At 37.5% G+C, this 27,633-nt stretch overlaps 1 protein-coding gene across 2 annotated transcripts in view; it reads right to left on the bottom strand.

The window, feature by feature from the left end:
- The window catches only part of abcc10 (ATP-binding cassette, sub-family C (CFTR/MRP), member 10), a 30,921-nt gene extending 3,721 nt beyond the window's left edge, over nucleotides 1-27,200 (bottom strand). The window contains exons 1-22 of one of the 2 annotated variants that reach the window (XM_030132472.1): nucleotides 27,160-27,200; nucleotides 26,244-26,446; nucleotides 24,958-25,448; nucleotides 22,847-23,379; nucleotides 20,863-21,210; nucleotides 19,795-20,022; nucleotides 19,526-19,682; nucleotides 18,239-18,387; nucleotides 16,250-16,329; nucleotides 15,488-15,659; nucleotides 15,116-15,214; nucleotides 13,548-13,737; nucleotides 13,167-13,244; nucleotides 12,369-12,563; nucleotides 11,020-11,158; nucleotides 9,372-9,564; nucleotides 8,443-8,786; nucleotides 7,310-7,479; nucleotides 6,343-6,503; nucleotides 4,754-5,007; nucleotides 3,705-3,850; nucleotides 371-468 (exon numbers count right to left, since the gene is read on the bottom strand). In XM_030132472.1, coding sequence (XP_029988332.1) covers nucleotides 371-468; nucleotides 3,705-3,850; nucleotides 4,754-5,007; nucleotides 6,343-6,503; nucleotides 7,310-7,479; nucleotides 8,443-8,786; nucleotides 9,372-9,564; nucleotides 11,020-11,158; nucleotides 12,369-12,563; nucleotides 13,167-13,244; nucleotides 13,548-13,737; nucleotides 15,116-15,214; nucleotides 15,488-15,659; nucleotides 16,250-16,329; nucleotides 18,239-18,387; nucleotides 19,526-19,682; nucleotides 19,795-20,022; nucleotides 20,863-21,210; nucleotides 22,847-23,379; nucleotides 24,958-25,448; nucleotides 26,244-26,419 — 4,401 coding nt within the window. In that variant the 5' untranslated portion in view covers nucleotides 26,420-26,446; nucleotides 27,160-27,200. The remainder of the gene's footprint in view (nucleotides 1-370; nucleotides 469-3,704; nucleotides 3,851-4,753; nucleotides 5,008-6,342; nucleotides 6,504-7,309; nucleotides 7,480-8,442; nucleotides 8,787-9,371; nucleotides 9,565-11,019; nucleotides 11,159-12,368; nucleotides 12,564-13,166; nucleotides 13,245-13,547; nucleotides 13,738-15,115; nucleotides 15,215-15,487; nucleotides 15,660-16,249; nucleotides 16,330-18,238; nucleotides 18,388-19,525; nucleotides 19,683-19,794; nucleotides 20,023-20,862; nucleotides 21,211-22,846; nucleotides 23,380-24,957; nucleotides 25,449-26,243; nucleotides 26,447-27,159) is intronic. The other variant, XM_030132480.1, reaches the window with a different exon arrangement.
- Nucleotides 27,201-27,633: the final 433 nt, after the last annotated feature.

Raw genomic sequence — 27,633 nt, 5'->3', positions numbered from 1 at the left:
TATTGTAATAACGGACATTTTTCTGATTAATTCCTCAATAAAAAGATTGACAAAGAAAGTGCAAAAGACAGAGACAGAATTTTCCTTCAGGGATAATACAGTGAGTTAATCGTAACCTTAAACAAAAAATATTAGATAACCCGTAAAAAGTTAATAAATTAAAATAGACTCTAATAAATAACAGTGGTGATAATAAATGCATTACGTAGAAACAATAACCATAAAATTATTTTAAGAAAAAACAACAATAAAACCAGACTAGATGGTCAGATTCAGAGTTTGCATTTTCAGCTCTTCCACTACATGTTTTTGTCTTTCTTTCTGGAACAGATAAAGGACAGGAGCCTCGGTACTGGTTTGATAGTCTTACCTTGGCTTGAGTCAGCAGAGCTCTGGCCAGACAGAGCAGCTGTCTCTGACCCATGGAGAAGGTTTTTCCTCTCTCTCCCACCTCAGCATCCAGACCACCTGATGCACAAACACACAAAATCACACTGAAGTCATCACAGGCACACAATGAAAAAAACCTAATCACTGATTCTGGGATGAAGGTGTCTAGTGCTTTTCATCCTGAAAAACAGGACCAGTGGCCTTGTATCTCACCGGCATGTTCTATCAAGAATTAATAGGTATTTGAATGTGCCAGGTTGTCGGCTCTGCCACTACATTAGAGTCCTGTGGTGTTGATGCAGGAGATCAATCTCCCAATAGAAGTGGGTGGTACTTTCACTGAAGGAGAACTCAACTAATTAGATGAAAGTCCATATATGGCTTCCTATCAGTGCTCAATAGTAACTATATTGATATCTCTAACCATTTCCATGTTATAAGCCATCAAAATATGGAATATTATAAGTAAAGACAATTTTTTTATATTTCAGAAAGTCGTCAAAAATTCAAAAATCTAAATTTCTCAAAACTGTGAAGAAACTTTGCTGACATAGTCCCAAGGAAACTACATATAACTTTTGAAATGAACCCAACCAGTAGTTTTGTTAGAGAAGATGATTGAAGAAATTGCTAATGAAGATGACAACAGACACAGCGCCTTCACAATACCTCATTGGCCACTGAGCTAAAAATAGCAGAACCCACATTTCTTACTTTATTTCAAACATGCAAAGAAACAAAATAAAACAACAAAAAAAACCATTTAAATGAACAGAATCTGTCTTTCAGTACGAACAAGTCTGAATTTACATGGTCAAAAAGGAGTATAAACTTATTTAATCCCACCCCTCAAGTAGTTTTACATCTTTATCAATAATTACATTCATGAATCAAACAATAAGTTTACTTAATTTAACATTCAACCCACAACTAATACTAACACAACTAATACATAATATAGTATATTTACATGTGAACAGACTTTTACAACAAATATCTTGACAGTATGAACCAGTGATGAATGCAGCATCTACGTCTGTATATCTAGGGTCAATCCTTCACTTTTCCAGTGTTTATTGAGAGACAATTCAGCACCAAGAGCAAACCCATCTGATTTACTGTTGGTGAGAGGCAGAATTGAACTAAGTACTTTTACTCTAAACCTACAAATTTGAGGTACTTATACTTTACAAATCTCAATTTTCTGCAGCCTTTTATCTCCAAATAATACACTTTTTATGTCACTACGTTTGTCTGAACACTTTCACACAAACTGATTTTGTGATAAACGAAGGGATTATATTTTCCTTCTTTGGTTCAGTAAATTCTCCTGCATGGTTTTGTCATCTATATCAGGCTCAGGATGAATTTCATTATCCCATACAGGAAATTTGTTTTGGACTTTGCATTCACATTCGGAAACATACAAAAACAAAACACACTCAGTCATATCTCCTAGAGCATGGAATAATCAAATATACTTCAAACACCGAAAACAAGATTCTTCCAACAAGTAGTTTCCTGTGCCTGAGCAATTTTGTTCATGTTTTTACACGATCACAATTAGTGTTGAAATATTTATGATGTTGTAAATCCTGTTCCTAAGTGCACACCTTAAAATTTTATTTTATATGAAAAATAAAGATCAAACTCTGTATGAACTCACAAATTAAAACCCACAAAAATATTTGGACTGAAAGGGAACTTTTATAAAATAAATAAATAAATAAATAAACTCTTGGATTTGTGGAAAATGCATGGTCATAAACCTGAAAACTGGCTTTTTTTTTTAAACTCAAGGTTGACTTTTTAGTAATATGCTGTTCTCAGAGGATGAAGCTACAAACACATGATTTTTCAAATATGATGCTTTGCTGTGGATTAAATCACGAACAAAGTAGTTCTTCCACCTCTGCTGTAGGCTAATAAAACCATCAGATGGATCTAATCACTTTAATTTCAGGCATCTGACTAACAGGAACATTGTGTCACCTTTACTAATATCGTGAACAGTGAAGGGTGGAGTAAAGTTGCATAAATAGACTGTGAGTGTGAAGTGGTTTAATTCAAATAGACACACCTCAGCTTCAAAAGCATCAGTCTGCCAGTCCACTAAACCTGAACCACCACATCTGATAATGTCACTAATGACGACTTCATTACAGATTTTCAACATCTCTTTCTTAGGAGAAAACTGTCAAAATGATCACCAATGTATATTACATGAACTATAAGACAAGATTTACATTATTATTGTTGTTGTTGTGTTTTATTATGATGTTTCAATCTACCAAAAAATAAACAATCTGAGCATGCGTACAATAATTTAAATGCACACATCAGAAGTTGTGACTTGGCAAAAATACTTAACCTACACATTCTTAGCATCAGTGTGAAATTCCTAAAAAATATAGTCGGTTAATGTATGTCCTCATTTCAAAGAATGAGAAGCTATTCTTTCTGTTTACAAAAATGTCTTGTACCACTTTGAGATTACACATGAATCCACTGAAAGCACAGATGTCCCAGTTTTCCACCGGTACTTAAATGCAGCATGTATTTGTGGATCTGTGTGGAGTTAAGACTACGAAGTGTCCAAACTCTGCACAAATGGAGCCTGGTCTGTGCACATACAGTAATCTGCAAAAGTCTTAGGACACCTTAAGCTTTGTTGTTTTTTTCAGGGTTGAAATGTTCATACATTTTTATTTATCATTCTCTTTTCTTCAGCTACAACAAAAAAATATAGGGAATATGTGCAAAGCCTTAAAAGACACACAAAAAAAATTAACTAAATGGGTTCTAAAGGTTAAAGTCACTATTTAGTGTGACCTCTGACCCCATGACAAGAAACAGCACAAACAATTAGAACCATCTGACGCGTTGAATGGAACCTGGTATAAAACATCAGAAAATTAATGCCATAAAACTCATACTGTCTAAACAAAAGGGATAAAGACATGGTAAATGCAAAGGAAGGTCACACTGAATAGGACCACTGTGGTTTACAGAAGCTGTTTTTCCCCTGAAACTTCAGTTTTTCCTGCAGCACATCCTTACATATATACATAAATCCAGATTGGATCTAAATACAGAGACTGACAAATGTATGTGTGAACATTAGAACTGTAATAAACTAACAAACAGAATGTTGAACAAAAACTGATGCACAGGACTGTATATTTGCATTTTGAAAGTGAAAATGCTAAAAATCTTTTCTTTTTCTTATCATTACTGTAAATCTTGTTCTTCAGCTGCAGATCATGTATCTCACATAAGTGAGACACCCCCACCCCCCACCCCCGGTTTCTCACCCATCCTGTTGACCACAGAGCTCAGATGGCACTGGTCCAGGACTTCCAGCAGCTCCTGGTCTTGGTGTCGCCCACAGGGGTCCAGATTCTCCCTGATGGTCCCGCTGAACAGGAAAGGGTCCTGAGGAATAATTGCCAACCTGGACCTGCAGAGGGCACCGTCAGCATGGACACATTAGTGGCAGCTAGTTACTCAACCGACTCTTTTTTTTTTTTTTTTCTTTCTAAGCATCATGAGTTTTGTTTAGGAGCTGATGGTTTCCATTTACATTCCTGATTTGTTGCTCAAATGTAAAGCAAACTGCCACAAGAACCAAGACTTGAATCAGTACTGATCACTTTTAAATCAAAGTAAAGACCTTCAGTACAATTGCTTTTGTTTTCTGTCAGTTTATCTGATGGTGTACGTTATTGTTTTGAAAGCTGGTGCAGTACCAAAAAAGATAAAAAACAAAACTTGTTATGGAAATCCACAGAAGATGAGATGAGATCTTGGAAAAGTCAGTCAGCCTTGATGCTCTTCTCTACATTACTTTTTCTATAATTCACCTTTAGGAGCTGCCTAAAATGGCTTTGCTCATAATGCATCTTCACAACATATTTTCAATGTCTTCACATTATCAGACCAGAATTTAATTTTTATTTTTTTTTACTTTTTATGTTGTCATAAACTACTAATGTATGTATACTATAGACTAATATTTGTGTGTGTTCTTTGACTCTATTGCAGATAAAACACAAATAAAATATTTGTTTAAGCCATTGCAGCATTTACCTACAATAACTACATCCATAAGGTGTTACCAAATTAGCCAGAAAACGTGAATGGATGAAAAAAAATCTAAACTGTGACGAGAAATGTGAATGAAGAAAGGACAATCTCCTTCTGTAGCTTAATGACAATAGAATAAAATAAATAGAGATACAAGCCGCACATGTTTTGTTGCACAATTATCAGAGCATCAGAAGATCAGAATCCATAACTCTTAAACTGTGGTTGTTTGGTCGTGTCAGTTCAGAATCAGTCATCTGAGCATCTGAGCCCCTACCGGAGCTGAGCCAGGCCCACGGTGCTGATGTCCAACCCATCCAGGAGAATCTGACCCTGGTTCAGCTCCACCATACGAAACAAGGCCAGAAACAGGGTGGATTTCCCGGAGCCTGTGCGTCCCACGATGCCTACCTTCTCACCGGGCCGCACTACCAGACTCACCCCGTCCAGGGCGTTAGGGAGACTGGCCCTGTACGCCAAAACCACATCTCTGAACTCCAGCCAGCCCTGCTCGGGCCACACAGAGGACAGCTAATACCAAAACAGAGAGGACAGAGAGGAAACACATGTAAGTACAGAAAATACTTTGTAAACTTTGACAAAGGAACTAAACTAAAAAAAAATGCCTGAAAAAGTTGATTTTCAGAAATTGGACTTTTGGATCTTTGTATTAGGGCTCCATTATACTGAATAAACTCACAATGAAATATTTTTTTCTGCCAGAAAGTACACTGAGCAAAAATATAAATGCACCATGTACAATATCTGTGTAACACAAGACGCGCAACCCAAAATGAGCTTGTGACGTCTTATAATTGTAAAACATGGTTAATTCTCTTGATTTGTAAACAAACTTTGTGTCCATCGCTGTGAGTGAGCACTTGCTCAGTGATCTAGTGATTCCACCCACAACACAGCTGTGGCATGTCCAGATGCTGCTCAAACAGTGTTAACAGTGTTCAGACACTCCTTATACTGGGGATAATAGAAGGACACCTCAAAATGTCACATTTCCTCAGATGTCACCATGCCACAGATGTTGTAAATCATGCGAGAACGCTTCCAGATAACATCCCATACCTCCGTGCAGCCCTCAAAGAGGAGTGGAATAACATTCCACGGGCCACAATTGACAATATTGTCAACTTGATGAATAGATGATGTGTTGCTCTACGGGAAGCCAATGGTGGACACACAAGATATGGAGTTGGAATTTGTTTCAACCGACCCCCACCGTGTCCACATTTATGTCCCTGAATGCCAGATGCCAGTATCATGTTCTAATGGACAGTAATCTGTAACACACTGATCAAAAAAAAAATGTGTGCGATTTAATATATTGTGCAACACCTAATGCTATTAAAATGTAAAGGGTCACATGGTGCGTTTATATATTTGTTAAGTGTACAAGAATTTCTACCTGTTAACTTAACAGCTCTATTTAGAAACCATAAATATTGGTATAATTATTAGGGAGATTTTGTAGGAGAGTGCGTCAAGTGCAAAAGGCGCTAAGTCATGTTATATTACACAAATGTATGAACTGTGTATGTGGTTGTTTTGTATGAAGCAACAAAAAAAGTGGTAGCATAGTGTTTTTTACTTGATACACTTCCTGTGATATGGGTGTTGAATAAACATCACAATATTCATGCTGAATCACTACTGTGTGGCACTAAAATGTACAGCTAAATTAAACAATACTAATGTAATCTGTTCTCACTAAATATTATTTAATGGAAGTTTGGGTTTTTAGAATCAAGAATCAATTTGCATTAAAAATGTAAATGTAAAATCCACCAGATGGGTCGAAGCAGTGATAGCTCTGTGAGTGTTAAGGTTGGTCTGTTCTGTAGCTGGTCTGACCTGTGCGTTGTGGTGCTGAGGCTCAGTGGGCAGATCTGTCGAGTACTCCTCAGTTCGCTCCACGCTCACCAGCTGCATCTCTGTCTGAGTGAAGGTGAATATGAGGCCAGACAGCAGCATGGTGATGGAGAGAGCGTAGGACAGGGACAAACCCACCAGACCTGACAGGGACGACACGGACAAACATCATTTAACAGCTACAAACAGCATACAGAGGCAAACCTAGGTGGAAGGCTGGGCAATGACCATAAACTTAATGCACAGATTAAATCAAAGGTGAAGTCCAGCTTTTTTCAACTGAGACAGCAGCTAAAGTTAAACCATTTCTTTCTTTCTGTGTATCATTTTGAGGTTTTAACCCATGCTTTTATCACAACTGGTTTAGACTATTGCAATGCACTTTATGTTGGGCTTAGCCAGAAGTTATTTACTCGACTGTGGCTGCTCGACTTTTGCCAGAAAATAAGACACTATCACCCCAAATTCAGCGTCAATTCATTGGCACTGAGTTTGTTTCTGAATTTATTTTAAAATTCTTTTATTAGTTTTTAAATGCCTCAATGGCCTTGCCCTACAGTACCTGACTGACCTGCTCCAGACGTACAGATCAGTCATTTTTATTCATCCCAAAAACAAAGAGGAAGCTGAGAGGTGACAAGGCCTTTTCAGACGCTGCCCCAAACTGTGGAATGAAATACCTTTGCATATCAGACAGACCGACTCAATGTCTGTTTTTAAATGCTCCCTTAAAACATATTTTTTCTTTTAACTCAGTTTGAGAGGTTGGCTTTTATTGTTTCATTACTTTTGTTTTTAATAATTCTTTTCTGCATTTTATTTGTTCTTATGTTTGTGTACAGCACTTTGGCCAACTGTGTTGTTTTTAAAGTGCTTTATGAATAAAGTTGAGTTGAGTTACTACAGACAGTAAAACAGTTTAAGAAAGACCTAAAGTCAACGCACGCACCTGGATCGACAGAGTTAAACTGGTGCTGGATGACAGCGATCACCCCAAGCCCCGTCACTACGGCAACACCAATCAGCTGAAGGCGAATGTTCAGCCATTGACTGGCAGCGTTACTAAGAAACAGGCAGCGCTGGTTCTGCTCCAGTCGCCTGGCACTCTCCTCCTTGAACCTAAAAGTGAATAGAAAGTATTTCACAAACAAACATCTGTCACTTTTCTCATCAATTAATTATTTCAGTGATTTTTTTCTAAAATCTGAAATGTATCGATTTATGCAATGTTCTAGTGTCTTTCAACAACATCAGAGGCATTAATTAAAACATCTTTAGAGTTTGGAGAGTAGTTAACTTCTAACTTTTATAAAAGAAACCACTCATCCAGAAAACAATCTGCACATTAACACAGAATAATATGAATGATCAGCTGTAGCACAAAAAAAATACTGGTGCTTTTATATTTGTCTAACACTATTATAAGTAGAGTTTATATGATAACTGCAGGACTTTGGGGTTTAATTTACTGTAATATAAAAACACAAGTAAATTAAGATTTTTCATTGGATCAAAAAGTCATTTATAAATCTGAAGGACAAAAAATCTTGTTTGAGAATCTGAGAATTTAGCTGAGGCTGATAGTGTAATAATACAGAAAATAGGATTTTCAATTAAGAATAATAGGTTTTTGTTTAATTTGTACATATTTTTTTCTCTTTTCCCTCCTTTTGTTATCAGTATTTACCACCTTAATTTTTAATAGGAGCGGTAATAAGAGAATATCCCTAAAGCCTGGTGTGATTGCTTATTTAAGATTTGCTGGAAAAAAAACTGACTTTAACTGGAATATAAAGTATTATTTTTGACTTTGTATGCAATGTGAACACGTCACTCAGGCTTTTGGAAAACTATGATTGTAAACTTGTATTTTATGGAGAAAATTACTGTAACTGATTGAATTCAGCAAGTTGGAAAAAAACAGAAAAGGTGAAAATTTAAGAGTTTGGTTTCGACCAGCTCTATATGTGAAGTGTCATGAAATAACTTTTATGATTTGGCGCTATATAAAAACAATTTGACTGACTGACTGATTGAATGAAAATAATAGTTCACTGCAGAGATATTAAAGATGTCCGTCACCTGGTGGAGTTGCTACTGGCCCGGATGGTTCCCAGTCCGGTCAGTGTTTCAGAAAAGTGCGAGTAAACTGGTGACAGGGTGAGGCTGTACAGGCGCTTCAGTTCCCTGGAGGTGTGTCGGTAAAACTGCTGAATCCTGTAGTAGAGCACAGCCAGAGGAAGTAGGGGCACTAGGACCCAGGGCAGGCCATAACTGATCACCACCAGCATTCCCAGGAGGCCAAAAATGTTGGCCAGCAGGATGTTCAGGATGAACGGCAGGCTGTCGTCCACACTGTACAGGTCTGAGGAAAAACGGTTGAGGATCCGACCCAGTGGCGTGGTGTCGAAGAAACTCACTGTAGCCTAAGGAATAAACAGAAACAGAATCACAAACTTTATTATTATTAATCTAGTCTTTATTCAAACTAAACAAGAAGTCAAGGTTGGGATTAAATACATTTTTTGTTTTACAGCTGCTGACAAAGGCACATGTAAAGAATACGTGTGAAATCATTAATCCATAATTAATGACTGAAAAAAACACCACAGCAATGGATAATAAAACCAGCTGCTGATGATGGTTCTACTCTTTCCAGCACTGTTCAGAATTTCAGTGGTCAGTTTATCCATCAGAGGATTTTTAAAGCTGGCAGGGTGTTTTGTTTTTTAGGAACAGAAGAAGTCCAGTGGTTTGAGCAGTAAATATGTTGGTAATGCACTTTTAACCTGGTTTGCCAACTGCCTATCAATAAAAAGACTTTGTTCACATTGAATGAAAATATCTTTTGATGCTGAGATGAGTCATCAGACAGCAGCCTTTCTGACACCAGTCTGCTTCTCTAACCTTCAGCTGCTGCCAAACATGACAAATACTCTGCTCAGCTCAGATCCGACTGCTGGTCTAAGGAACCCACAGTTGTTTCAGGGCTCAGAGCTCAGATGACGCACCTTGAAGACCCGGTCCAGAAGTCTGTTGTGGATGATGGTGGCGGCGCAGATGGTCCCGTAGGCGAAGAGGAAGGCTCGGAGCGCGGTGAAGATAGTGTTGGCGACAGCAATGGAGCCGTACACCATCAGGTAAAACCTGACATCTGAACTCTTGTTGTTTAATGGAGATGTTTGCAGAGAGGACAGAGGAGACCTGGACAGAGAGTTTTCTTAACATTATAAAAAAGGATTAAAATTTCAAGGTTAAAATACTTTCTTCTGTTTTGATGTACTTCATTTCCATCACAACAGACTTCAAGTTATGCAGTGTGTCTCAATTTGAATTCATCCATACTTATTCAAATAGAGATGATGTGAAATTCATGCACCAACCAGATAAATACTTAGTATACTACAATTTGTGAAGCAAGTAATCTGACAAGAGACACAATGAGGGTTTCTGTCTTTTTCCTTTTTTGATTGAAATCGTTTTTATAACTTTCTTCACAGGCTGTTTTTTTTTTTAAAGATTTTTAGTTGTTTTTTTTTTTTTTTTAAGATTAAGGTCCTTTTTGTCAGTATACAGTACATGCACCACACACTGAAATTTAACTTCTTTTAACCCATCACTAGAACACACAGGAACACACCACAGACTAGGAGCAGCAAGCTTGCCATATCAGGAGCCCGGGAGCAAATGGGGGGGGGGGGGGTTAAGTACCTTACACATCAGCCAACAACTTTCTGCCAGTCTGTAGAATCAAACCACAAGTGGTCACAAACCAGTCACAAGCTGACCCTCCAGCCCTCTAGGCCACGGCTGCCCCCCAAAAAGTGTTGGAGTGGGATTTGATTTCACGATCTTGGAAACTATAGTAAGGGTGTGACTTATGCCCCATACTTAGACCACTGAACTAGACTTCAGGTAGTACAAGATGACAAATAGCACATCATAATATGCTACATCTTTATAGTTTAGTCTACCTCATTTGTAAAACCTGACAAGCTGTATATTTTAAAACATCAATATAACTATTTTATACAATAGTACAGAAATATTGCAGTTATTTAATATAGCATAATATATATAGTATTATTTTCAGAATAAAACAACCTGGACATTTTATTGCAGAACACATTTCTAGACTGTGCTGCATGTTTTTAGATTAGATTAGATTAGACAAGCAAACATTCACTTACACAAACTCAGTTCATGTGCAGATGAGTGATGTCTCTAATGAGTGTATTACACATCACTCTATACTTCACACTCACATGACAGGAAAAGAACTTTACAGTGTCTTCAACTAGGGTACAACTGTGCCATGAGAGTCCCAGTGAAGACACTGAGTAGATGTAGATCAAGTGCAGCAACAAATGTCATGTCACATATTAAATCATCTTGGATTCATAGGGAACTAATTTATATTCTTGCATTTTGCTTTTTGTACTGCATTTATTCTTTGTACTCTTTATGGCTTTTATACTCTGTAATGAAGTTTACTTCAAGTCTCTGGTTTTCATTGCCATCAGAATCAGTCAAACACTTTCCACACATTTTTACTGTGTTTACTTGTATTGTGAAAATGTCCTGTTCACTTTTTGTGACCATCAGCCTGAGTGTATCTTGTTATGCATCAATATACATTTCACTGATTCTTCCACTCACATCAATCCTCCAGGTGAGAAGAGAAGCAGGTGAGGTGAACTGAAGACACCTGATGAGGAACCGTTGGTGACAGAGGAGCCGTTGTTTTTAAGCTCTGAAACCCAGTGGGACAGCCACCAGTCGGACAGGTTCTTAGTGGCTGACAAAAATAAAATACACATACACTGCATAAATACATAAAAAATACAACTAATGCAACACTGAATGACCAGTTTTCTGTCTTTATAGAGCATGGACTCTATAATGTAATTTTTTTTCCAAAATGTTTTTTTTTTTAATTAAAATTTTACTGATAATATACAAAATAATATCAGCAACATAGCTTCTCTCTTACAATATACAAAACAATAAGTAATGTATTACAATGTACAATGAAAGTACAGTGAAGTAAAATATCAAGATTTCAATTATGGAATTATCTTGACAAAATGGACAGACAGACAAACAGACAGCTAGATAAAAAAACCCTCAATAATAATAAAGTTAAAAAATTATAAGAATAATAAAATAAAGTTAAATAAATAAATAATCCACAGGCCTGGTAACTACATGGTCTGTAAACATCAATGAAATCAATGAAAGATATCCATATATCTTCAAACTTTTGGTTTTTCGATTTCAGTAGACGTTATTCTTTTGAGAGGAAGGTTTTTTAACACCTGTCCCAATCAATGAGTCACATCTGGTCTTTGAGTCTTTTTTCCCCAGTAGTGCAATACTGAGGTTTTTGAATATTCTGTCTTTTTTGCTGAAATTGTGTTTTTCCAAATACAAACCAAACAGAAACAGTTTAGGATTCTTATCACGTATTTTTAGAATCAAAGTCCTTGTCACCACTTTTCTTCTGTTTTTGATGCTACTACTATAGTTCTATGATTTTTATTACCTCCGCCAAGGAGGTTATGTTTTTGCCAGGGTTTGTTTGTTTGTTTGTTTGTTTGTTTGTCTGTCCGTTAGTGTGCAACATAACTCAAAAAGTTATGGACAGATTTGGATGAAATTTTCAGGGTTTGTTGGAAATGGGATAAGGAAGAAATGATTCAATTTTGGTGGTGATCGGGGGTGGGGGGGCCCACGGGGGGGGCCACTGATCAGCCTTGGCGGAGGTCTGCGCTCTCCGAGTGCTTCTAGTTTATAAATGCTTTGAAAAAGAAAATTACCAAGAACAGAAGCCTTTCAAAGCTTATTTCAATCATTATATGGGCATGTGATTTGATGCTTATTGCGTTCTAAAGAATGTGTTCTTATCGTTGTAGCATTACACATGAGAATCTGAATATTTTCATTCAATGTGAACAAAGCCTTGATCATTTGGATTATAACCTATATCGTCAGTGGTCAATCCAAACCTTGCATGAGGAGCAGAGACATCAGGATGGAGGGAGCCAGCACTCGACCCACAGAAACCCAGTAGGTCTGGTAAACTTTCCACGCCAACCCACCCACTTGCTTCTGCTCTGCCCCCGAAGGGCCGCCATCCTCATTCACACACAGGTCAGTCAGTGATCCCTGCTCAGCCCCTTCCTCCAGCTCCACACCATCTGTTTAAAAACAACAAAATGTTTACACTTTACCCTGAAAAGTAAAAATAACTGATTTTAAAACACAATGTCTCACGGTTATTTGTGGACCTGCAGTTTCTAGGACTCAGTACAAAAGCTTCTTTGGTTTGATGTTTTGCCATATTTGACTTTATTATTAAGAAGACTGGGTGGATCGAAGGAAACAAGAAAGAAAAGTGACAAATGTCCCACTCTGCATTCTTTACAGGGGCCATTTATAGCATCAAATATTAAAAAAAAAACCTAAAATGATCATTAAGGTGTTCAGACTACAGAGCAATGGAATTCTGCCAAAGATGCCAATGTATTAGATTGTACAGATATGAACTGAATTTATTATTATTTAGACCAAACGTCTAAATAATAAGTGTCTATGAGATTTAGTTTGAAGAAGAAAACTTGATGATACCGTAACACAGATGTGTGTAAACAATCCTTTATTCAGTGACTGATACAGTCTGTGGATACACAGCACTGATTTGTTGATTTTGGCAGGCACCTAAGTGTGTTCTGGTACCAGACTTTCCACTGTTCTTGACAGTTTGGAATATCAGTATTTTATAGTCAAATCCATAGAGACTTCACCTTTCTCTCTCCTGTTGTCGTCATTCTTCCGTTTCTTTGGTGATACTTCAACCAAAGGAAGGATTTCTGCTGGTGTGCCTGTTAACCATACAATGACATCACAGTTACCCTACAAGAATATGGAAACATTCACAAAGCTTCACTGTGAGTGTAGAGTCCATCATCTAATTTCAGAAACACCGTGCAAGTATATGATCTCCTTTAATTTCTGTGTTATTGTTTGTACAGATGAATGTGGTGTCTGTGTTTAAAAACTTATCTGCTGATGAGATGATCGTATAAATAAAACCTGAAGTATTATTCAGAGATTTTATATCTTTGTAAATGTAGAATAACTGGGCACAGAGAATATAAATTCAAAACCAGTATGTGTATTTCTACCTGTTCTGATGATTGTCCCGTTCTCCATGAGCACAACCATGTCTGCTTTGTTCACAAACTCTATGCGGTGAGTGCAAAGGATTCTGGTCTTTTCCTTGAGGAGTTCCATAATGCATTTCTGCATGAGGTGTTCAGCCACGTCAGTATCAACAGCTGCCAGTGGGTCATCGAGGAGGTAGATGTCTTTATCCTGAGGTGATTTAGTCCGGAGGGAATAGAGAAGAGATGCTAGGTTAGAAATGCAAAACTGAATCATTATGCGTTTGGAAAAAGAGTCATAAATCTATGTTGCAGCACATTTGTCTATTGATTTGCGTTGTGAGGTTTTGTAGCACATTTTGCCACTTGATAACATTTTGTTATGTTGCAGTTCAATGAGCTTCCCCAGGCCTCCAAATGATTAACTGAAGTTGTTTTGGAGGCATGTGGTGGTGGGAATTATGGTAAAAACTAGTTACAAACTCAAAAATTGCTCATGAATGCCCCCTCATGTTGTATTTTCCACTGGAGAATTGGGAAAAAATTTAGATACACGAGCTGCCAAGTTGAAAATAATCTTGGAACTTTTAAACATGGTGGAGACCAACAAGGGATTAATCGCAAATGATAAACGATGCTTTTATTAACGTTCTGCTGCTGTTAGTTGTTGATTTTGCACATTTATAGCATACACAATTTGCAAAAAATTTTTTAAAAAATACAAAAGCAAACCAAAAAAATGTTGTAGCAGATGAATGAACTAGGGCTGTCAAAATGAACGTGTTAACGCAGATGAATCCATCATCATGATTAATCTGATTAAAAATGTTAATGCAATTAACCAATCTAAAGCACAGAATGACTCTGAACGTCTCTGCCAACGCATTTGGGGCAGTTTGTCCAAGTAGAGTTTGTATCACGCATGCAAAAATGGGCAGTTGATCTGGTAGTGACAGGCAGCAGAACCAACGCATAAAGATGGAAGACACTAAACAGCACGCTGGCCCCCTGGATCGAAATATGAGGACAAAAAAAGACTAAGATGGAACAGTTGTTTCAAGTTGTTTTGTTGAAACTGCTGAAGGTGTTTAATAAACACGTTAAGTGCATACATATTCTCTTTTTTGAGTCTGTTTGCTCATACAAAATTAAACATAATTAATATAGATTAAAAAATGAATAATATTTAATCGTGATTAATCAAAATTAATCTACAGCAACCCTGTGATTAATCTGATTAAAATTTTTTATCATTTGACAGCACTAGAATGAACACATCCAAAACTCTTTTATCCAAGTACCAGGTCACAATAAATTGTGTCAGCCATTTCCATTTCACTACAACAACAAAAGCACTTGGACACAATGCACTCATAATTTCAAATTCACCCGTGGAAAGGATCATCTTCCCGAAAGCACGTGAAGGCAGCATAAGACACTATGTTGTTTATTTCTTTAATGTCTAACCAATTTGTGTATGTCCACATTAACAAAAGTATAGAAAAGGATTTTTCTGCATATTGGTCTCAAACTCTGAGATTCTTTTATCCATGTTTGTCTGCTGATGTTGTTGCAGAAAGCGTACTGACCATGTAAACAGCTCTGGCCAGAGCGAGCCGAGCCTTCTGACCTCCACTCAGAGTCACTCCATTCTCTCCCACTTCTGTCTTATCACCATTTGGCAAAACCTGCAGATGAATTATGAATGTAATCAAATACACTGTACATAGCACATATCCTTCTGCTATTAACACAATTTTCTGTTGTTGTGCTAATTTAACATTTTCATCATCCCGAGATCAGCCTAGGAGAAAATTTCTCCAAGTACCCAAACCACAGGAAGAACAAAGTGAAATGTAGGTTATTTCACTAAACCTGGAAATTTTGATCTAAATATGTCCATCTGAAATAGAGGAACAGCAAAAGACACAACTCAGACATAGAGGTTGTGAAAAACTTACATTTAGATCATCTAGTAGAGCACAGGCTTCGATCACAGCCTGGTAGAAGGTGGGATCGTAGTCTTTGCCAAACAGGATGTTGTCCCGTACTGAAGCGTGTTGGATCCACGGCTCCTGAGAGGCCAGGCCAAAACCGGCTTCTCTGTCTGCAACAAACACAAGCCCACCCTGTCTGCAGAGGAGCAAGAGGAATTAGAACTAGTGTTTATGTGACTGTCATGATACCCAGATACAACACAAAACATCATTTTAAATGTTCATGACCTCCATGACCCTGTATCTCACTGGCATGTTCTATCAAGAATCAGTAAGTTGAATTTGTGAGGTTGTTAGGTTCTGTTCTGTGTTAAGAGTCCTGTGGTCTTGATGCAGGAGATCAATCTCCCAATAGAAGTGGGTGGAATTTTCACTGGAGGAGAACTCAGCTAATTCAATTAAAGTCCATAATTGACTTCCTATCAGTGATCAATAGTAACTATATTGATATCTGTAAAAAATATCTCTCAAAATATGGCCTATTATACATAAAGGCAAATTATTAATATAAAAAAATTCGTCAAAAATTAAAAAATCTAAATTTCTCAAAACTGTGAAGCTACATATAAAATGTGAAATGAATCCAGCCAGTAGTTTCATCAGAGAGCACATTTTTAAAAAAATTGCTAAAAACTATAAGAGGATAGAAACACTAACTATTCATGAAAGTAAGATTTACATTAGTCACAGTTTTTTGTTTTTTTTTTTATCAGTGAGGTGCAGTACCTGTTGAGTTCTCCGGTGAGAGCAGCCAGTAAAGAGCTCTTTCCACAGCCAACCTTCCCCACTACGACAACCAGGGAGCCCTGTTCAAACCCCAAATCCAGATTAAACTTCATGTTTTCAGTTACAGTAAAATGTGTCCGTGCATTACTTCACTACATCATTATGTACTGATAAATCTGGCTTTTATTCATCAGTCAGTTTATAAAATTCTCAGTGTCATGTTTGTAAACAAAACATCTAAATGTTTAGTGGCTTCTTAAATATCCTTAAGGCAGGGGTGTCAAACTCATTTTAGCTCAGGGGCCACATTCAACTAAATGTGATCTGTAGTGGGCTGAACCAGTAAAATAATAACATAATAATATAGAAATAATGTCAACTCCAAACTTTTCTCTTTATTTTAGAGTGAAAAAAGTAAAATTAAACAATGAAAATGTTTATATCTACATACTGTGCTTTCAAACAATGTGAATAACTTGAACAAACTAAAAGAATAAGTGTAATTTTAACAATATTATGCCTCAGTTTATCATTTCCACATGTTCATTATAACTTACAGATCGCAGTGGCTCTACAAGTAAACACAACATTTAATATCAGGCAGAATGTTGTTAAAATTGCTCTTACTTTTCTTAAGACGTTTCAGGTTGTTCATATTTGTTCAGATTATTCACATTTTTTGTGAAATTATACTTTTAGTGTAAATACATGAAAATATTTACATTTACAAAGAGACAAATTTGGAGTTGTGAGTATTTATAGGTTATTATGATAGCATTTTACTGGTCTGACCTACTTGAGATTGTATTGGTCTGAATGTGGAACCTGAACTAAAATGATCGTTAATATCTTCATATCTATTTTTGCATTTCACAAATTCATCCCAGGGGCCAGACTGGAACCTTTGACGGGTCAGATTTGGCCCCCGGGCCGCATGTTTGACACCTGTGCCTTAAGGTAATTAGTAAAAGCTAACTCAAAACATAATATTTAGACATTCACAGTATTGTCAAAAAAACTGTTTTATCCTATAAAGATCCAGTGCTACTTTTGTGGCGGTTCCCAAATGAATTTCTCTCTATATTTAACCTTTTTATTATTATTTATTACCATTGATTGTAATGCTATCTTCCTTATTTTGCATTTTTTCAGTGTAACTCATGTATTTTCCTGTATCTAATTCACTGATCATGTAGATGTTCATTAAAGATCAGAGTTACGGTGAAGGTTATTATATCAAAAAATAGAGAAAACTCAAGAAATAGTGATGTTTTCCAGCAAAGATATCAATAACTGAACATAAAAACAAGTGTGTCCATCCACTGTCATTGATCCAACTCCATGAATTTTACTGGTGAATCAAGGTTGTAGAAGATGACAGTGTTTCCACGGTAACTACGGAGCCTCTGAACATCCATATGGGTCATATCTGATGACCATGAAAAGATGACAAACTGCATTTTACACCAATTATTTACATGTATTGACAGGATTAGTGGATCAACAGGTACTAAATATTTTAGATCAGTAGATGGCTTTGGTCGGCGCTGGATGTTTGGGTCTTTATGGGTTAATAACTCAATTTTATGACTCTTTCATATATCCACTTACAAATCTAAATCTGTGAATTACATGATGTATGTGACACTACTGTTTATAATAATTAAACTCTAAATGTTCTGATCTCATTCTTGGTGTAACTTGTTAAAATAAAGGATAAAATACATTAATGATTAGATTAGATTAGATTAGATTAGATTAGATTAGATTAGATTAGACTTTATGATCACTTGGGCAAAGCCTTCAGAAAATTAAGAATCCAGTAACACCAAGTGTACACATATAATAAATATTGCAAGAAAAAGGTCATAATAACAATAAAAACAGTAGTGAAAAACTGGTGATTGCACATTAGGAAGTACTAGTAGAAATAATAACCAACAAATAAAGTAGTAATAATAAAGTAATAATAAATAACCGGGTTTATACCTTTGTTATGTGTAGATTCAGACTGTGGATGAGCAGACTGCCTCTGGCCTGTCCTCTTTCAGTTTCTCTGTCTTCGCATTGGTCGGGTCTCTGCCAGGAAAACGTTGCCTGGTTCAATAGGATGGATGTTTGACTGTCTTCAGGAGACACTGTGGATGGAGATCAGGGATGAATTCTATAAACCAAACATGTGACATAAACACAGCTCTCTTCACTTGAATGGAGAAAGTGTCTTGGCTTCTGTTTTTAACTTTTAAATGTGAATCATTAAAATATTTCATTATATTGTAAGTTTCTACTCATTTCATTATTTTATTGGAAACCAGTCATCCAGTAATCCATAACTATTCCCTTATTCCCAAAAGAGCCTAGTATGCAAACTTCAAAAGAGAGCTATAAGGAAAATAAACAGTGCAAGATATCTGGAATATACCAATAAACTATTCTTACTGCCACAGAAATTTAAATGAAGGGATCTGGTGGATTTAACAGAGCACAAGTATTATACAAAGAAATTAATTACTTCCAAGTAACATTCAGAAATTATTCACAGATAAAGAGGGTGGTTATGAGTACAGACAGAAACTAAATATGAAGCAACATTTTACTAGAACAAATCTCTAAAACATGTGCATTTCATATTGTGGAGCGGTTTTGTAGAACAGAATGGAACTAAATATAAACAGTGTGAAAACATCATACAATTTAAAATGATGTACAAATACCTTATTTTCCACACATATGCTAACAATGAATGGGAGTACAACAGTAATGTTATAATTTGTTCTCTTTTTCAATAATTTAATAACTGACCTATTCTTTTTTATGGACTGTATACATTAGTCATACAAATTTGGAGTCGAACAATATAAACTCGCCTTCTTCCTACTGCATTTCAGATATAAAGTGTTTAAGAGCCACAATAATATATAGTAGTATAGTTGTAAACTGTGTGACAAATTTTTTTTCTTTCCTTTTTTGGTTAACTTATTACCTTTAACATTCTGGAGTGTTTCACTTAAATTTGTAATTTAATTTTGCCTTTTGTTCACCTTTATATTTTATTCCTGCTTATGTTTGAAATGTCATGTCATTAAAACTGCATTATTGTGGTAAAATTAAATACCAACCCAAATCTCATCTGGAAATTCTGATAAAAAGTGGATAAAATAAACCTGAGACGATATGTTTAAAACCATCTGTAAACTAGCACCGTTACACATCATGTTGTCTTGTCTTCAGTCCTCAACTTTACATGTGTACAGAATCATCCAACCGTCAGCCTACCCAGGGCGTAGTAAGCCTGCAGATCCTGGTTGCTCAGTTTGAAGAAGCGCTGGATTCGTTCCAGAGACACTTTGGCCTCCAGGATGCCATTGAGGACCCAGGGGAAAGAATTAAGTGGGATAATCAACATTCCCACTAGAGCCAGTGTGGTGAAAACCTGCAGAGGAGGAGAATGAACTTAACTGAGTCATGACCCAAACTATGAAAACCAATCAACAGTTTGTTCTTAGGAGAGCTCCAGTGCTGTTCACAAGAGATGAAATGGCTACCTTGGCTGCAGTCAGCTGATGTCCCAGAAGCACATATGTGACGAAGGTGAGGATGGAGATGACCACAGGCAGAGCCGCCCAGGTGTACACGCACAGGGCATCCAGGTACTTGATGGCTTTGAGGTGGGACAGCTCTTGTTTTCGGGAGTGAGCGACCTTCTGAGTGAAGTGAGACTCCCAGTTGTAGAATTTGATGACGCGAATACCAAAGAGGATCTCTGTCATGAGCTGTGAGACAAGAGATACAGAGGGCGTCTGAATCTGAACAACTGACTTTGTACCAGTCTTTTAAATGTACACTTATTATCTGGAAGATTTCTGTTCATATAAAAAAAGGCATATTCAGTCTGTGTCGCATAGAACATTCCGTCAAGGCAAGAACATTTCAGTTATTACAATGACATTTGTGATCCACCCATCTATCCATTCACCCATCCATCCATTTACCCATCCGTCCATCCATCCACCCATCCACTCACCCACCTATCCATCCAATTACAGTACGCATCACTGACTAATCTGCCAGTCTTAAACAAAAAAAAAAAAAACATATCAAAATGTCCTAGGGACATTAAAAGTCATTTTTTCTCATCCCAAAGTCAAAACTACAAACATTTTATAGAAAGGACCACAAAATTAGGAAAAAAGCTCAAAGTTAAGGTAAAGGTACAGGAGGAAAAATCTAACTAAGTTCTGGACACTACACTTTCTAAGGAACACAAGTAGGTATCTGAAAAACATACAAGTGCAGTAAACATACTTTAAATTTCAAAAATGGATCAAAATTATCTCTGAAAAGTATATGTCCTTCTAGCAATGCTGTAAATAATCAATTAACCATTGGAAAATTTTACTCAAAATGTCTCACATTTGCTTCTAAAACATATAACAGTGTGCTGAAATATCTTTAGGACTGTCTATTGGAGTAAATGCAAAAAAAATATGTTCTCTGAAGAGGAATTTTCACTTTTTTTTCCCCAATCAGAAAATAATCTGTATATTAAATCGACAGTGAATATAACTGTTATTTGAATCCTGTTATCTACCACTAGTTCACACAGGTCTCACCTTTACACGGCTGTCCTTGTGCAGTAGCATCAGTTTGTTGTTGCTAAGGATACGGGAAGCAAGGAACTTGTTGAATGGCACCAGCAGCAGTGCCACACCCAGCCCTCCCAGGAAAGCCACGCCTACCTGCAGATAAAGCAGGTAAAGGGTGACAGAAAACCTGAAGGGCATGCTCCACAGCTCATGGAAACTGTTGAAGAAGTTGACCACGCGGTCGGTGTCCGTGCTCATCAGGTTCACCACTTCTCCCAGAGCGCAGCTGGACAGGCTGCAGCCGCTGACCCGCAGGGCTTTACTGTAGATGGCTGAGATAAGGGCGGCGCGTGCTGACAGCGACACCTTGGACACCTGGAAGAAGAGGTGTGACAAAACACTGATATATTTATACATCACAATATTATGTTCAGCAATACTGCATTGATTAACATGCAAAGATTTGTGTCTGACAGTTACATTATGTTTGTGTATTTATTTAATTATACTTTTGTATTTGGGATAATCCAATGAGATACAAGATTTTAAGACAAGACAAGACAAGACAAGACAAGACAAGACAAGACAAGACAAGATAAGATAAGATAAGATAAGATAAGATAAGATAAGATAAGATAAGATAAGATAAGATAAAATAAGATAAGATAAGATATTAGCACTAGAAGGTAAAAGCCTCAACAGTAAGAATGATTTTTACCAATAAAACAAGCGTGTTGTGCCTATTATTGCACCAATATTATCTTTGAACCAATATCTTCTATTACGATTCGATTACTTTCAGTCAATGAGCCTGTATACATGACCATAAAAATCCAGTAACTCAGAGTAATCAGATAATTGTAATAATCAGATCTGACGCGTTACATGCACTTCAGAAACCTGAATAATAAGCCCTGGTTTAGACATTTTAGTCCATTGTTGGATTTCTTTCAGAGAATGTACTACATAGTGATGGTAGACTCAAAATTTCTATTATTGTCTTGCGCTCATGTTTGACTACATCACCTCTGTTTTCTACGATTTAATTGTTTTTTAGATATGCGCAAATATAAAAGAATGACATAAATCAGATTAACCTGTATACATGCATGAAGACACTGGAGTATTGGGGAGAAATCCAGATGTGTTAATCCGATTTCTCATAATTAGGTAACTGATGTTATCTGTTACAATAGATCAGATTATGCTGTTTACATGATCACTTGAATAATCTGATAACTCCAGAAATTGGATGATGATTGGAATATTAGTGTGGATGTAAATAGGCTCAGTGATTAGATGGAGCAATCAGGCCACCATTTCAAAGCTAAACCTCTGACTGAAATTCAGCTTTAGACTGGTCACTTTGGAATTTATGGATGAATACGGACTGGGCAAGTCTTTTGTTTCTTGAAGCTGTTAAAATCAATTATTACGCATAAATTCTGCCAAATTGAATCCAAATACAAATGGAAAGTCAAAATCACCCTCTTTTAAAGTATAAAAATGGTGTTAACATGATTCAGATTGAACCAAAAAACAGGTCTGAAGTATTTAGGTTGCAAAATTTTTGGAATTTAATTAGTTGTAATAACATCTAAGCATAAAAACTGTGACAACAAACTGCTGTGATCGGCTAATGATCATTAGAGGATTTTGATTAGTGTACTCCTTTGGAAGGGGTTAGTCGAAAAGGATTGATAACCCTTGTTGTAAATCAGGACAATTTTTTCTAGTATTTGATTCAAAAAATAGAAACACACTATACGAGGGAGAGTCAAAAAGTTCTCACACAAATGTCAAAGACAAAGCCTGTGTCAAAGACAGTTCCAGCAATTCTACAAAGAAGGAATCTACCGACGGAAACATAGATTGCAAAAGAGTTTAGACTCTGAAGGTGCTTATGTAGAAAGATTATTTTATTTTGAGAAATAAACTTTTTATTCCCTTTGTCTAAGAACTTTTTATCTCTCCCTCGTATCTAGTCTTAACCCCTGAATCAAAGTTCTACCTGGAAGATGAAGATGTTCCTGAGGACAGCAGTGAGAAGGGTGGTGGCAAACAGTCCAAAGGCGCACCACGCCCCCCAACTGACAGGAGCCCCCTCCTCCTCCATAAAGTTCACCAGACTGCTGAGAAGGAGTGGACCCGCAAAGCTCAACAGGTTGACCGACACTTTCAACAGGCCGAGCATATAATACCATAACCCGAAGGCCTTGTGCAGGACCCTCAGGAGACCCACGTCCCCCTCCAGCTCCAGCATGTCTTCCTGATAGTGTGAGCTCCATGTGCCATTCAGGAGGTTTCTACTGACCGGCCTGGGCCACTGGTCCTCCCTGGTTCTGACCCCCGGTCCACCTCGACACGATTCCCAGCACTGGCTGAAGTACCGGCAGATGACACTAGTGCGCAGCTTCCAGGGAAGATGATAAACGTCACTTGGTTTGTCGAGCTCTCCTCGCTGCCCTCGTCTGAGCAGAGGAGTCAGCCACAGGTAGAAAAGACGAGAGACGCAGCCGCTGCCGTCTTCAGCCACCATCTCACCTGCAACATTATTATCAGTGGACAAAACTAATAAAATTAAAAATAAAAAAAACCATCATCTTTATCTACAATAAAAATAATGACTCACAGGTATCATAATACTTTCTAAGATCTGTGTGAAAAAACTTTACTCTTTAATCAACTTCTGGGACAAACCTTTTTCATACCTAAGCAGGTAAATAGTTCACCGCCTGGTCATTATTGAACCACCTTTACCTTTGATTACGATGCACATCGTGTGCCACCTTTTCTCTGAGTCTTATGCAATGTCGCTGAATTTATCTGTGTCATTTTTGGACAAATAATGTAGCTAAACCTAGACCTGACCAACTGAATGAACCCCAAATCATAACGCTGCCCCCACAGGCTTGTACTGTAGACACTAGGCATGATGGGTAATCACTTCATCCACCTCTTTCCTCACAGTGATAGACCATCACTCTGGAACAAGGTCAATGTGAACTCATCAGATCACATGACCTTTACCCATTAAAACACAACCCAATCTTTATGCTTTTATCAAACTGTATGGTTGTTTAAGAAATGAGAAGCTATTCACTGCATCGGTTAAAGGGTTAAGGAACTTTTTGTGACTGAAACACATTAATTGCTGCAGTAATTATCCAATGGAAAGCTGTTATGTATTTAGTTAAACACAGGTGGGGGCTCTTTTATACCAGGCTGTATTATATGTGAGGTAAGTTTAATGTATGAATAGGGTTATTGGAGGGGCAGACAGTAATCTACATTTTGCTAACAGGTAAATGAAAGGATAAGAGGTGTGGACTTAAACACATTAAGAGGTTGACTCTTAATAAATTAAAAGATAAATGAAAAAATGAATACACTGAAATCAAAAATGAAAGAGAAACAGAAATAACAAGAAAAATAAATAAACAAATCATGAATCCTTAATATCTGAAAACTGAATTCAAGATTTTGCAAACACGTGCAGACAATCTGTACTGAACTGAAACTGCAGTGTGTCAAATATAACTGATACTATAAATTAATATTACAGTAACTCTGCTTTTATTATATCATACGATATATCTTTTTTAATGGATAAAAAAAATGTGTCCTCCAATAGTTCACACCAGCAGGTGGCAACATTTAATGCATCTGTGTTCAGTCTGTTAATGTGTGGAATCAAGTCAGGAATGTCATTACTTTGAATATGACTGTAGATGTCAAAATTTGTAGAGCATATGTAGAAAAATCAAACATATGCTTGGCTAACCAAGCTGACCTTGGCCAGGGAACTGAGAATAAGCAGCCAAAATCTGGTGCCAAATGTTTACATACAGCATTTGTAAATATATCTACATTTTTATCTGCACAGGTTGTTGTTTTTGTGTGAACTGTGTGATGTTTGTTTGTGAATCAAACAAAGTACAACAAGTACCACAACACCACCACTGACAAGTACCACAACACCACAAATAAAAAGATGACCATGGAAACAAACAAAAATTAAGCAAAAACCTTAAGTATCAAACCAGTTTAAAAAGCTAAGTAAAACTGGACTGTATTTGAAAACAAAAAGTATAAATAATAAAAATGCAGAACTATGCGGACCTGTATCAGGCTGTGAGCTCCCTGGAATCAGTGAGGATCCATCCACAGCATTTACATACAAGGTGTACCCAGCATCACTGATACACGGAAATATAAATGCAAAAAGGTAAATTAGAAGAGGGAGGGTCCTAGCGGAGGCGAGCGCAAACCGTGTGACTTTGAGAGGCTCTGTAAGGTCCAAATATCCTTCAGTGTTACAGTAAACCATCAGGGTGATGACCAGGTTTGGGACAGACAGGAGAACCAGCAGCAGCAGCAGCAGAGGTCCTCTGGTCCTCCTGAACGCTGTCCTCTGCAACACAGCAATGGCGCTAAAGTGAACTATCCAGGCCAGAATGGCACAGCCGTCAGCCAGGACGTCCAGGTACATGTCAGCCTGCCGGAGGAGGCTCACCACGATGACATCTGCGGTGAAGAACAGCACTGCCAGCAGAGCCGACACCAGCCGGAGCGTCCAACCACAGGGAGGAGATGAGTGGAAGTGACTGAACCTGCAGAAGAGAAACAATGAGCAGCTGCAGCCAAGAAAGTGATAAGAGTATGATAAAGGCATGAAAAGCAAAAAAAATGCAAGACGTTAAGGCCCAATCCCAATTCATCCCTTGGCCCTCCCCCTTACCCCTGCCCCTTGGCCCTTGCACTTAGCACTACCCCTTGAAGTGGAGCTGCAAAGGGTAGGGGTTGAAACATTCTCCTATGAAATGAGACAACCCTTTGCGACCTGTTACATCATCGGCAGTCGTTGATACCGCTTTTAACAGATGCGAAAACTTTGTTTCCAAAAGTATTCACCATGCCGTCAGCAGCTGTTACCATCTCTGTTCCATGGGTTTGGTCATCTTTTTGTGTTGTCATTGTCGATCAAATGATTAAGTTGTTTACTAAGAAGATATGTACATTTGTGTGTTTCTTTCATCACACTGCTGCACTTTTTTGCTGTGTTCACCTCCATCTTGCCAATGATGGGATGAGAGATGGTTACAGTTACTGACAGCATGGTGAATTCTTTCAGAAACAAAGTTTTCGTATCTGTTAATAGTGGCATTGATGACTGATGATAACCCAACAGGTTGTGAAGGGTTGTCCCATTTCATAGGAGAATGTTTCAACCCCTACCCTTTGCAGCAGCATTTCAAGGGGTAGTGCCAAGTGCAAGGGCCAAAGGGTAGGGGTAAGGGTTAGGGCTAAGGGGTGAATCTGGGATTCAGCCTAAATGTACCAAACACTAATGAAAGTGAGTTTAGCAAAATATGACCCCTTTAAGAGTATGATTATCTGTGACCTACCTTGCCATGCCCAGGTAGCAGGCACTGAAAACAGCCATCCCAGCATGTGGTAGTGCTCCAAGTACGAGCTGGTTGAAACAGGGGCTGATCTGCCCATTCTGCCACACAGGAAACGGGTCCAGCTCATCTGTGTGACAGAGGCCAGTGACCAGCTCTGCTGGCCCAAAGTCCCTCATCACTCCACCTATTTTACTGCCATTCTTCTAGAAAAAAAAAGCATCAACAGGTTTAATTCATCTTATAACATCCATCTATTTTATCTGGCATTTCCACTCTTAATTTCCAGTGGTACTGACAGGAAAAACAGGGGACAGAGAGAGCTCATTTCTTAACATGTTCATTAGTTCTTAGTGCCCTCAACTCAAGATGAGCACTAAGTTCCAGCCTTACGTCTTTATTGAGAAAATAATTAATGCAATCTTATCTTAATTTGGTTGCTTTCTATTTGTTTCCCCTCTGTATTTAATATTTCTGCTGTCGTTTATTTGGGATTTTTTCCCCTACAATCTGGAAGATGGATGGCTCCTTTATTTCTCTCCTTGTGATTTTTCTGTCATTTTCCCCGTTTAAGGTTTTTGGGCAGTTTAACTTCTGGCACACTCAGGTACTTAGTAAAAGCTCAAACACACAAGGTTACAACTTAAACAACACCCTCAGAATATACAGTTTGTAAATACCAGTATTCAAGGTTTTCTTGTTAACCTCTGTCAAAAAAAGCACTGAAAAAAATCTATGCAACGTCAGACGTGACTGAAACAATGTAAACAAACGCAGCTAGCTAACTAGCTTATGTTGCGACAGTCCTGAAAACACAAACACTGAATCCTTAAAACACAGCTAAGATGTTCCAATGCCAGCTGCACTGAAGTGACATCACAAATTTAGTGAAATTAAGAGAAGCATCTCCAAAACTTACCGGCTTTGATGCAGCAAAGAGACGAGGCTGTCGAGCTTTGATGACGCACAAGACTTTCAAAATAAAAGTACAAACACAGGGACACGTATGTAAACTCGAAATGAAACTGCCTGGATTTTATTTATTTATCACTTGACCAGAGAGAGAGAGTCACATAGAACCGGAGTGCCCTTTCACATTCTGTCATCCATGAAAGTACAGCAAAATCATGATTATTTTCCATTAAAAAAAAAAAAAAAAAGTTTATATTTATACATTTTTTTATTCACTGGTACATGTCATCTCTGGCCAGGAGTGGGTTCATTGTTATTTTTGTAGTATCAGGAGAAAACAAAGAGAGACACTCAAAACTATGGTTAACCAATAAAGACACAAAGAGCAACAGGCGACCAAAATCATCTACTGATATAACATGTTTAACAAGCTCTGATCCACTAATTCTACCAAAACATGTAAATAATTGGTGTAAAATGC

This window comes from Sphaeramia orbicularis, chromosome 1 (assembly GCF_902148855.1).
Source record: "Sphaeramia orbicularis chromosome 1, fSphaOr1.1, whole genome shotgun sequence".
NCBI classification, from domain to species: Eukaryota; Metazoa; Chordata; class Actinopteri; order Kurtiformes; family Apogonidae; genus Sphaeramia; species Sphaeramia orbicularis.
The sequence above is the reverse complement of the archived record's forward strand: the minus strand, read 5'-3'. Positions and strand labels throughout refer to the sequence as shown.